At 36.2% G+C, this 12970-nt stretch overlaps 1 protein-coding gene across 1 annotated transcript in view; it reads left to right on the top strand.

Moving 5' to 3' along the window:
* HIKESHI (heat shock protein nuclear import factor hikeshi) overlaps positions 1-2537 on the top strand; it is a 32326-nt gene extending 29789 nt beyond the window's left edge. The window contains exons 4-5 of the mRNA XM_007124908.2: positions 1137-1255; positions 2193-2537. Coding sequence (XP_007124970.1) covers positions 1137-1255; positions 2193-2247 — 174 coding nt within the window. The 3' untranslated portion in view covers positions 2248-2537. The remainder of the gene's footprint in view (positions 1-1136; positions 1256-2192) is intronic.
* The last annotated feature ends 10433 nt before the right edge of the window (positions 2538-12970 follow it).

The raw sequence follows: 12970 nt of genomic DNA, 5'->3' as shown, positions 1-12970 counted from the left end.
TCACATTAAGTATTCCCATCCATGAACATATTGTATCTTTCCACTCGACATGGTATATAAGTCCTTTCATTTGTTTACTTTCTTATCTCTCAAGACAGTCTTAAAATATTTTCCACAAAAGTCTTATTATTAGCTTGTCTTAGCATTTCCCCTAGGTATCTTACAGACTTTGTTTCTGTCATGAATTGGATCTTCTTAAAGTTACATTTAAAAATTTTCTTGCTTGTATGGAGGGTTGCTGTTGATTTTTTTTCTCCTGACACTGATCTTTTAGTTAGTGATCTTATTGGTTCAACTCTGATATTGGTTCAGGTACCTTAACAGTAGAGTCTCTTGGACTAAACTACTTCGATATTATTAAACAAACAAAAACCCTAATAAGGTGTTTCTTCCATGTAGAAAAGAGACAGCAAGAACCTTCATGGCTAGTTTTGTGTTTCGGAGAAAGTGATGTTGGGAAGATTATTTTTGAGTGAATAAAAGGTAGTATTATCGTTAGTAGTTCATTAATTTTGGGCGTTAGTGCTTAAACCCATTTGATTCTCAAGAAATGTGAATCAGTTTACTTCTTGCTTCTACGAAGGAGTCTTGGAGGATGTTAGTGGATTTGCCCATTTGAGGGTCAGTGAGAACAAACAGACCAGGAAATAGAAATGGAATAGTGTTACCTTTCTCTTCTTTGTAATTGATGGCTAGTAACCAGTTGTTCCTTTTTTATACTTAAGTTTTTATCTTTCTGGTAAGAAAAAGACTTCTTGGATATGGTTACTATTTTATTTGAGAAAATAGGTTGATTTGATGAGGGTGGTATTTGAGGAGAGGGGCATCTCCAAAGGTGGCGATAAAAAGATATTTTGAATGAAAAAACATTTTTTTTCCCAAAATGAATATGTTATAAACTTTAAAATATTTGATAATCATAGAAATTCTTTGAGATATAAAGAAAGTACTAAAGGCAGATTGTTACGATTTTGTGGCATAATGTCATTTTATGACTTGCCTTAATGTTCAGCATTAGACTATCTCAGAACTCACAGTCCTTAAACCAAGTTAATATGACATTTTTAATTAAAAATATTAAGGTCTAAATGGAGTATTTAGTATAATCCATTAATCTATTTATTATTAACTTTTAGTTCACACAAAAGATGTTAGACAACTTCTACAATTTTGCTTCATCGTTTGCTGTCTCTCAGGCCCAGATGACACCAAGTCCATCTGAAATGTTCATTCCGGCAAATGTGGTTCTGAAATGGTATGGGGCATTTTGTAGCTCTCATATTAAGGCTTCTAGTAACCTACAAAAAATGTGTATTTTTTGCTTATGAATGTATTTCTTCTTTGACATTTAAACATATTCTTTTATTGTGGACATCAGAATACATTAACATTTGCATGCAATTAAAAAGTATGTACTTTAGAGTTCACATTAGGAATAATTTTTACCCCAAATAATATCTTGTTATATAGTAGCCATTTTGGCTTTATAAAGACAGGAAAATAAAATTGCTTATGTTTTAGGGACCACAGTTAAGGGCTGTACATTTTTTAATATTTTGAATTGTAAGTACTGTATATGAGGCTTGAAATATCAATGAACTTTTTTTTTCATAAGTAGAAAGTCTTGATCTAAAATAAACATGTATAAAACATCAGAGTGGTTTATACTGCACCCTGTACATGAATCTATTTCTTCAGCTTTTCTATGTTTCTGTTTTATAGATATTTCTTTTCACTTTGAATATCCCAGTGTTGGGGAGATACATAAGGAGAGTTTGTTGAGAAGTGGTAGCATGGTATAGCATGGATTGTACTAGAATGTATTAGGTTTGAGCTTTGTAATAATGTAGCTATGTGACCTTGAGCAAATTATTCTCATCTATGAAATGAGGGAGAAGGAGTTAGATTTCATTTTTTCTTAGGTCCCTTCTAGCTCTCAGATTTGCAAAAGATAAAAAAATTAATAAAATTTATTATGATTTGTGCTTTCTGATACAGCCAGTTAAATGACTCTGCTTGCTGTCTTTTATAAATTAATAATTAAACTCCCAGATTAACTTTTTTAACTTTCTAAGTTTTTAATCTTAACATTTTAGAAATGACATGTAAAGTTATTTGCTTTTTGATGAGTCATTTGTCACATTATGAAAGATTCTAATTAAATTTCTTATAAATATGTTTTTCTTTTGTAGGTATGAAAACTTTCAAAGACGACTAGCACAGAACCCTCTCTTTTGGAAAACATAATTTGAATAAAATAATTTTTAATGGATTCTGAAATTTGTCATGTTTTGAAGATAATCATTCTATTTGAAAGGATGAAGTCAAAAGGATCATGAAGCCTAAGTTTAAAAACTGCTTAGTGACTATGAAGCTTAATTAAAATCTTTATAAAAAATTAAAAACATTTAAAAATGAAAATATATTCATCATTAATGACTTCCCTTAAGCTGAAAATATTCAGAGGCAAAACATTTTGTTTGGCTATGATTCATTTTTTACTTAAAAGTAAAGCATAGTCACAATATTGTGCCAAATGCATTGCATTTATAATCTTTCATTTATATTTACAGTGGTTTGCTAGAATAGTTAACTTAAAATCAATTATATCAAAATTTGGGGACTTTTGGAAAAACATATCAAATATACATTTTTACATATGGAGAAATTATTTTCAGTTAGTATTTCTTTAGATTAAAAGGTTTTTCAGAGGAATTCCCTGGCAGTCCAGTGGTTAGGACTAGGCGCTTTCACTGCCGTAGCCTGGGCTCTATCCCTGGTTGGGGAACTAAGATCCCACAGGCTGCGTGGTGCGGTCAAAAAAAAAAAAGTTTTTTCAGTTAACAGATTGGTTGTCACTTTTTATATCTGCAAATTCATACGTTTTTGATTAAGAAGATTACCATAATACTGATCAGGTTTTGTTTAATATTGGTAATGTTACACATTTGTGTATAGACTGTAGGATTCATTACTTCTTTGTATGAAGGTAAAGCCTTTGTGTCCATTCACAGGGAACCCTTTGACTTTTACTGGTGATGCCCATTGACCAGAAACCACCAGGGTCTTACCTGTCCAATGATCTTTATAGAGATACAACAGGAAGTATTAACTAAAAACAAAGTGTCCCTTGGCTTGCCAAGAGGATATAAAGAGAGTGTGATTGTCCATGACAATCCTGGGTAGTGTTTTTTTTATTATTAATTAACTAAATAATTATGGCTGCGTTGGGTCTTTGTTGCCGCGCGCGGACTTTCTCTAGTTGCGGTGCACGGGCTTCTCATTGTGGTGGCTTCTCGTGTTGCAGAGCACGGGCTCTAGGCGTGCAGGCTTCAGTAGTTGTGGCTCGTGGGCTCTAGAGCACAGGCTCAGTAGTTGTGGCGCACGGGCTTAGTTGCTCCGTGGCATGTGAGATCTTCCCGGACCAGGGCTCGAACCCATGTCCCCTGCATTGGCAGGCGGATTTTTAACCACTGCGCCACTAAGGAAGTCCCCTGGGTAGTGTATTTAAACTGGTTTGTTGGGCTTTCACAGCAGAGGATGAGGCAAAATTTGGACCACTTTTCTAATTGTATTATTCTTGCTGCTGGAGTAGTAGTCTTGCACAGTATGCATAAAGAGGTTCAGTTATCACTTCTGAGAGCTCTCCTGAGCAGCCAATACCTGCTTCATTTTGGAAGTCTCTTGTTACCCTTCTAAAGGATACATGCTACACTGGAGAGAAAAGGGCTTTAAGTATCAGAAATCCTCTTAATTATTCCATACACCCAAGATAGGTTTGGGTGTAGGAGGTGGGCAAAAGCCTGGTATTGATGTTGTAATTCCTGGTGAGTTACAGATAATATCAGGAATATAGATTTTTATCTATATTTTATCACAACAGGAGTAAGCCAATAATTGTTTCCTTGTGGTGGGCACATTCTCAGTGGAGCTTAGTTCCTTCATAGACGTCTGGAAAATCTTGGAGAAAACGACCAGTGCAGTGAGAATAACTCCAGCATTTGTTCCTCCCTTGGTGATGTTGGTTCTGCTGACAGTGCTATAATGATTATAGCAGAAGTATTTTGTTGACCTGGAGTAAAGTTCCAGTTTTTACAGTAATGAAGACTGGGGCTAATGGTATGAGGAAAGTTCAAATATCAGAAGGAGCCTTTGGGAGGAAATTGGTCTCAGGAGTTTAAAGGAACAACTGTTAAATCTTCTGCATGGAATTTAGCAGGTTCAGAGTCACAATTCACCGTAAAAGATTTAATAGCTATTCTTTTAAACTCCTGAGGAGACCAATTTCCTCCTAAAGGTCTGTCCCTTCTGCCATGTGAGGATATATGGAGACCTCTGTGACCTGGAAGAGGGCCCTCCGCTGACCATGCTGACACCTTGATCTTGGGCTTCCAGCCTCCAGAACTGTAAGAAACAAATTTCGGTTGATTATGTGAGTCTGTGGTATTTCGTTATAGCAGCTTGAAGGGACAGAGACACATTGAAGCATTTTATTAACAAATTTTACTTGCACATAGTTTAACCTAGGAAGGCTGAACTCTGGATTTGTCCATTTCTTTTTCTTTTAAGTTTGATTTTTAAAAAAGGCTCTTAGAATAGTTTTGAATTTATTAAAATTTGGAGAATGCCAAACAAACTTAATTTTTCCTATTATCATGTTTTCCGTAAAGTGAAGGAAACCAAAGAGAGTTTAGGCAAAAAAGAGATCTTAACAGTTTTATTATGCCTCAATATGGGAAAGGCAAAATCATGGAGAGTGGTCAGAGGAGACAAGATATGAACATGAGTCAAAAATATCCAAAGGCAAGAAATAGTCTCAGCCAATATCTATATTTAGTATACTGGGAAAAATAGTAACACCATTTACCATCTGTGCCCAATGGATCCACTTATAAAAATGCTTCTAAGTCACTTTTTGAATAATTTACTGAACAAAAAAAAGGGATAGTAAGGGACTTTATTAGAATTTTAAATAATGAGAAAATAGCAAGCTCAAACATGTGTTTCATATTTTCATAGTTTCATGATATTTGTACCTGATAAGGGCATTGTCTTCTGAATTTAACTAACTATACTTGAGTTGTCATGTATGAACCGGGAACATATCCATCTTGTAAATGCTGATTCTAGATTTCAAATACATGTCTAATAGGTTCTACCTTATCATTACGTTTTGGTTCTTGTCGAAATGCAATACATGAAGAATTAATTGAAAACTGACAGCCAATAATTTTGTTGAAGAGAGAATAGCTGTCTTCTTAGGTCAATAGTTGTAAGCCATTTTCATTTTTAGATTTTAGATTTATGGATTTATTAGAATGATCAAATAATTTTTTATTTCCACATCGTCTATTTCCATAACTTTTCTATATATACCTGCTTTCAGCATTTGCCTGCTTAAAAATCTTATTAAGATATAATTCACGTAACATCAAATTCACACAAAGTGTACAATTCAGTGTTTTTTAGTATAGTCACAGGATTGTGCAACCATCATGATCTAATTTTAGAACATTTTCATCCCCTCAAAAGAAGCTCCATACCCATTAGTATTTAATCCCTAGCCTCCAGAACCCCCATCAGCTCTAAGCAACTATGAATCTACTTTCTGTCTCCATGGATTTGCCTTTTCTGAGTATTTTGTATAAATGGAATCATATAGTATAGTGGTATAGTGGTCTACTATAAGACCACTATAGTATAGTGGTCTTTAGTGACTCACTTCCTTTACTTAGCATAATTTTTCAGGATTCATCCATGTTATAGCATGTATCAGAGCTTCATTCCTTCTTATTGCTGATAATATTACATTGTATGATTATACCACATTTTATCCATATATCAATTGGTGGGCATTTGGGTTGTTTCCAGTTTTTGGCTATTATGAGTCATGCCCATATGAATATTCATGTATCAGTTCTTATGTGGGTATATGGTTTCATCTCTCTTGGGTATATACCTAAAAGTGGAATTACTGGGTTACATGGTAACTATGTTTAACTTCTTGAAGAATTGCTAAACTTTTTCAAAGCTTTTACTTTCCCATGAGTGGTGTATGAGGGTTTCAATAGCTTAACGTCCTTGTCAACACTAGTTTTTTTCTTTTGATTGTAGCCATTCCAGTGGGTGTGAAGTGGTAATCTCCTGGTTTTGATTTGCAGTTGTCTAATAACTAATGATATTGAGTATCTTTTTGTGTGCTTATTGGCAATTTGTTTATGTTCTTTGGAAAAATGTCTATTCAAATCCTTTGCCCATTGTTTGGTTATTTGTCTTTTTATTGTTGAGTTCTAACAGTTCATTATATATTCTGGATACAAGTCCCTTATCAGATATATGATTTTGCAAATATTTTTCCCATTCTGTGAATTGTCTTCATTTTCTTGATGAGAGTAATAGTTGCAGCATAAAAGTTTTTAATTTTGGTGTAGTCTAATTTATCTTTTTTCTTTTGTCACTGATGCTTTTTGTGTCATATCTAAGAAAAGATTTTTTCTATCAATCTGTAAAGGTTTATTCCTGTGTTTTCTTTTAAGAGTTGTATAGTTTTAGCTCTTACATTTAGGTCTTTGATTTATTTTGAGTTAATTTTTGTGAATGGTGTGAGGTAGGGCTCCACTTCATTCTTTTGCATGTGGATATCCAGCTGTCCCAATACCATTTGCTGAAACATAGTCTGCTTTGTTAATTTTGATGCATAAGCATAAAAGATGAAAGAGTATGTGACTGAGATTATTAGGAACTTTAATATTTTCAAAAGTGGGGAACTTTTTTCAAAAATGATTTGAGTGTATCAGAATGTTCAGAGTGGTATTCTTTAATAATGAGAGAAGACAACTGTCAGCTGAGCACAGAGATAGCTTTGCCGTTTTACCAGAAAAAAAAAATCTAAATTATAGTTTTACTCTTTCTGTTTATCTTCTATGTAACAACATCTAGTAATGGTTTCATGAGCCTATCTTTGTGAATACATTCATCATACTTAACCAACTTTGTCAACAGTTTTAACATATTTATTAATCATTTCCAGCCTATTATTTGTAGCTCATTATGAACCCAGACAAAGTTCACCCCTCATACCTTCTACATTTTCTGTATACTCTTACATTTGTCTTTACAAAAAGTACTCTTTATTCTAGCAGGACCACTTTTTGTTTTAAGACAAAAAAAATTTTTTAATCTAGGTAGAAAAAGTGTTTATTAATCTGCATGGACATCCCCTTACCTACACAAATTCTTTTTTATTCTTTCAAAATGTATATGCATACCAACATAATATAAGGGCATCTGAATATCCTTTTGAACCTGGTAGCTGAGCTACTCCAGTTATTAAATAAGAGCACATGTATAGTAAAATTATATTGTCTATTTATCCAAGATTATGTTTCAATTAAATTGATATTAATATTCTTAAAGATAACTAAGGCTCTGGAAATTACAAATTAGGCTGACACAGGAAGTCCTTATGGCAGTCTTATGGAAGTATAAGAATTCCACAAATTTAAAACCTCTCAAAAGACACTTATAACCATTCCATTTTGTTAAGCACAATTTTAGTTTTTTTGTAGTAATAAATGATTTGTGGAAACAGTGTTAACCCATAAAACCTATACAAGAAATTTAGAGACTTTAAATCGTGGGGAAAAAAAGAACACCCTAGTCTTGTACAAACTAGAATATTTTTACATTGTGATAAGGGAGAAAAGTGATATTATTAACTATAATTTGTGTAGAATCATCTGTATTTCAGGAGTATTTAATTAACTTTTTCTTGAATACAATTTATTAACCTGTGTACATAAATCAAAGTTAAAAGACTTTACATTTACAAGCTCTGAATGCCTTGCTTTTCTTCTTGTAACTATTTTCTTAACTAATAGCAGTTAAAATTTTTTCGAGCTACAGTTGAAGCAGAAGTATTTTCCTTAGAAGAGCCAAAATGTAAAGCATTAGGAGGTTTTCCCCCCTTCTGGAGTCTCTTGAATTATTTCTTGAAATTTATATGAACATTTCATGTAGGCCAATTAGAACAGGAGCTCCTGTAGATTTTAAGAGCCCTTATCTTCTGATTCATTCCTCTTGATTTTAATGTACCTCTCAAATGAGCAGAAGTTTCCCTAATTGACCACTTGTAATTCTAAATTGCCTTTGGTGAAGTTGTCATGGAGAAAGGTATATGCAAAAATGAGAAAATAGAAGTCAGAGTTCTGTTCGGAGATACCCCAGGTCTTTTGAGATGAGCCATAGGACAAACAGGCTGTTTAGGTTAAAAGCGAAATTATTGCTTGTGTGAGTCTCTGGTCATTAATCAGCAGTCTCCTGGCAGAGAGAATATCTTTCCCGAAGCCAATTTTTCACACACGGACAAGACTGAAGAACATTGCTGTATTGTCTTAAAAAGTTCAAACTTTTAAAAGTTTGCCCAAATGATGCCGGATTATCAAGACCTTGTGAACTTATCAGTCCTTGGAAGGCAAGCCTGGAGGACAGGTTTAATGGGTCTGTACTGTCTTCTGTGAACTTCTTTAGACACGTAGCAGTACTGTAGACAATAGGCAGGATGACTAATGGTAAATCAAAGATTTGGCAGACCTTCACCAAGGAAAATGAGTACATATTTAATCAGATAGGCAAAGAGTCCCAGGGGAATTTATTCCCAGGACAAAACCCAAAAACACATCACTGAAGAACCCATTGAAATTGAATAATGGATTCAGTTTCACCACAAGGATGACTCTAAGGGGGAAACCAAAGGGATTTCAGATGTTCACATTACCATCCAGTTGAGGGTCCAGGCTAGAGTAGCAAGGAGCTCATGGGATCTAAACTTGTTAAGCTCTGCAATACAAAGACCACCAGGAACAAACCCTTGTTCAAACAAAGTTACGCTGCAGCAAGGGAGACCGTAAACTAAGGGAACAATCGGGCTTCTCAAATGGAAAGAATTAGGGATGGGTTTTGGGAGCCAGAGTTAGTCTTGGAGCATCTTGGCCGGGACGCATTGTTGGAAGTCAGTGGTCTCTAGAACGCATGAGCCTGAGTACAGTTAATGTTAGATCAGTTTGTTTGGGATCTTATCTTAGAATATATGGGTCTGCATGTATTTAAGATGGTTTGTCTTGCATGTTAAGGTTTGATACAGTTTACCTCTTTGCAAGTCACATGCAAGTTGGAGTTTCTGTTTCAATTCATATTACTTTAAGAAAATATCCATAGTTTAAAAAGAAAATCTTTATAAACTACTACATTTATTGCCTAAGTTAGAGTGGTGGTCTTTAGTTTCTATATTTTGGTTTTTTGTTGACTTATTAGTTTAATCGTAGTTTTTTAGTTGGCTCTTAATAATACATCAGGTCATGGAATTAGGAGCAGCTGTTTGTGACATTTAAGGATATCTCCTTTCGCTTTATTTATGGTTAAAAAAAATTTTTTTTTTTGGCTGCGTTGGGTCTTTGTTGCTGTGCGCGGGCTTTCTCTAGTTGCGGTGAGGGGGGGCTACTCTTCATTTCAGGGCATGGGCTTCTCATTGCAGTGGCTTCTCTTGTGGAGCTCAGGCTCTAGGCATGGGCTGCAGTAGTTGCGGCCTACGGGCCCTAGAGCATGCAGGCTTCAGTAGTTGCACACAGGCTCAGTAGTTGTGGCTCACAGGCTTAGTTTCTCCACGGCCTGTGGGATCTTCCCAGACCAGGGATTGAACCCATGTCCCCTGCATTGGCAGGCAGATTCTTAACCACTGGACCCCCAGGGAAGTCCCTATTAAAATTTTTCATAAGCAATTTATAATTTACTGGAGATTGCATAGAGCTGACAGAGGGTTTTTTTTTTTTAATTGAGGTTCATTTGGTTTTTATTAAGCACACTTTTCCCTTAACAGGTTCTATTTTTCTTAACTGAGTTTTTGTTTGTTTGTTTGTTTGTTTTTTGGCCTCACCACATGGCACATGGGTTTAGTTCCATGACCAGGGATCAAACCCATGGCCCCTGCAGTGGAAGGGTGGATTCTTAACCACTGGATCTCCAGGGAAGTCCCCTTAACTGAGTTTCTGTTACTGAAGCTAGCTCATACCAATTTCAATATTAGTTTTTCCTTTGATCATTACAATAGTGGCCACATGTTAAATCTAGACTGAAAGCATGTGAAATTGTTTGGGCTCATGCACTTTATTCATCTTGATTTCTGGCCTACATTAATGGAAATTGAGAGAAGGACTACTATTCAACAGTGACTGTGTTTAAAATAGACTTATAAAAGTAAGCTGGCAGAATTGTAGTGTCTGCTCCTTGCCAATCTTTATTTGATTTAAAAGATTTTTAAAATACTTATATATTGAAACCAGTCTAATCTCTTTAATTAGTTTTTGGGAAAACCTCAAAAAGTTATCCTCCACAATCGTACAGTGTATTGCCTCCTTTCTAGCTCAGCATTAGAAGGAATCAGTGTAAAAATAAAAAATACACTAAAAACATTGTTTCTTGAAAGTATATTGTGATATCATTTTGCATTATATTGTAGCCTGTAGCGTTAGATGTTCTCAGGCATTTTTTACTTCCACTGATTATTTAGCATATATTCCAGACTGATAGTCAGTCCCCTTGTCCCATTCCTTTTCTATCACCTTGACCAGAAAACCTGAGTTCTGAATAAGTTCAACCACATGTACTTTTTTTTTTTTTTTTTTTTTTTTTGGTAAAAGGCCACTGAGTATTGCATTAAAAAAATCCTATAACCACAATCTCTAACTTCACCTTGGTTGTCAGTGCTGCTCAGCAATCTTATGTTTTTGTTTTGTTTTGTTTGGTTTGGTTTGGTTTTTGCGGTACGCGGGCCTCTCACTGTTGTGGCCTCTCACTGTTGTAGCCTCTCCCATTGCGGAGCACAGGCTCCAGACGCGCAGCCCCAGCGGCCATGGCTCACGGGCCCAGCCGCTCCACGGCATGTGGGATCTTCCCGGACTGGGGCACGAACCCGCGTCCCCTGCATCGGCAGGCGGTCTCTCAACCACTGCACCACCAGGGAAGCCCAAGGAGAGCACAATCTTATGTTTTTTGATAAACTCTTCCATCTCATTCACCACAACTGTTGTTTTTCCTCTCTGGGTGCCTTTAAGATTTTCCCTTTGTCTTTTATTTTCAGCAGTTTGAAAATGATTTGCCTTAAGTGGTTTTTGTTTTTGTTGTTTAATCTTGCTTGGTGTTTCCTGAGCTTCTTGGATCTGTGATTTGATGTCTTATCATTAATTTTGGAAAATTCTTGGTGGTTATTTTCTTCCATTTTTTTTCTATTTCATTCTTTCTGTCTTATCTTTCTTCAATTCTAATTACATGTATGCTTGACCACTGATATTGTGCCACAGCTCTTTTATTATGTTTTTTCTTCTTTACATTTTTCCCTCTTTGTGTTTCAGTTTGATTATTTTCAACAGACCTATATTCAAGTTCACTAAATTTTTCTTTGGTTACGTCAAGTCTACTGATAAGTTGGTGAAAGCATTCTTCATCTCTCTTACTGAGTTTTAAAATTTCTAGTATTTTCATTTGATTTTTTTTCTTATAGTTCTCTCTGCTGAAATTACCTATCTGATCTTACATGTTGTCCATGTTTTCCATTAATGCCTTTAACATATTAATCATAGTTATTTAAAATCCTCTATCATGGGCTTCCCTGGTGGCTCAGGGGTTAAGAATCCACCTGCCAATGCAGGAGACATGGGCTCGAGCCCTGGTCTGGGAAGATCCCACATGCCGCGGAGCAGCTAAGCCCGAGTGCCACAACTACTGAGTCTGCGCTCTAGAGCCCACGAGCCACAACCGCTGAGCCTGTGCACCACAACTACTGAAGCCCGCACGCCTAGAGTCTCTGCTCTGCAACAAGAGAAGCCACCGCAATGAGAAGCCCACGCACCACAACAAAGAGTAACCCCCGCTCGCCGCAACTAGAGAAAAGCCCGTGCGCAGCAAAGAAGACCCAACACAGTCAAAAAAAAAAAAAAAATCCTCTATCAGTTCCAACATATATATGTCATATCTGAGTCTAGTTCTGATGATTGCTTTGTCTCTTAGGAATATGTTGTTTTTTTTCTTGCCTTTTCCCATTCTTTGTCATTTTATTATTGAAAGCCAGACATCTTCTTTAGGTCTGGAGTCTGAGGTAAATAGTTTTTGTGCCTGGCAGTAGGCATACCTTATCTTCTACTAGGCCTTTATTCCAGGGTTAGTAGTTGGCCTGTGTTTGAGGCTTTGAGATTACTGTCACTGCACCACAGGCTTAAAATTTCCCTAGCTATACCTTGTGTTTTAGGTGGGGGTAGTTTGCAGAGGTTTTCTTTTTAATGTTTCTCCACCCTCACCTTTAGATTTTCCCTTTGTGTTGCACCGTAGAGAGGGTCTCTCTTGCAAGTTGCTTATTGCCTGATGCCAGTTAACTGGCAGTAGGGATTGGGGGTTGAGGGGGTGGAGATGTTCTCTGTTTTAATGAAGCCTCAGTCTTAAGCAGTCATCACGTTCCTGGGTCTTGGGAATGTGGTCTTAGTGCTCCTGCCTCTGCCAACATAGTTCTGAGCCCAACAAATATTTCTGCCTCTGCCCTTGGGAACAGATTTTTATTCTCTCAGCCACAGTGAGTTTTCACCAGTGCCCTAATAGTGACAGCTTTTGTCTGCCACAGATTAAGGCTTTTTTTTCCCTAGGCAGGTAGGAGTGAAGAGTCCCAGCAAAGTATTTTCTACCTCCAGCAAAGACTGTTGTTTCTGTCCCTGAGTTTTGCACAATGAGGACTTTTCCAGTACTCTCAAAATCTTTTATGTGAGCACTTAGTGGGATTCATGAGGAAAAAGCCTGCACCAGGGTGAAGACTCTCCTTTTTTCAGTAGCAGAGACTTCACCCTTTTTGCCAGTCACCCTAGCTGAACTCTTCTTTTCTTTGTACACCTATGCCTTGTCTATGTAAGCCACTGTCATACCTGTTTTCTTG

The sequence above is a fragment of the Physeter macrocephalus genome, chromosome 16 (genome assembly GCF_002837175.3).
Source record: "Physeter macrocephalus isolate SW-GA chromosome 16, ASM283717v5, whole genome shotgun sequence".
NCBI lineage: Eukaryota > Metazoa > Chordata > Mammalia > Artiodactyla > Physeteridae > Physeter > Physeter macrocephalus.
This window is presented reverse-complemented; position numbering and strand designations above follow the sequence as displayed.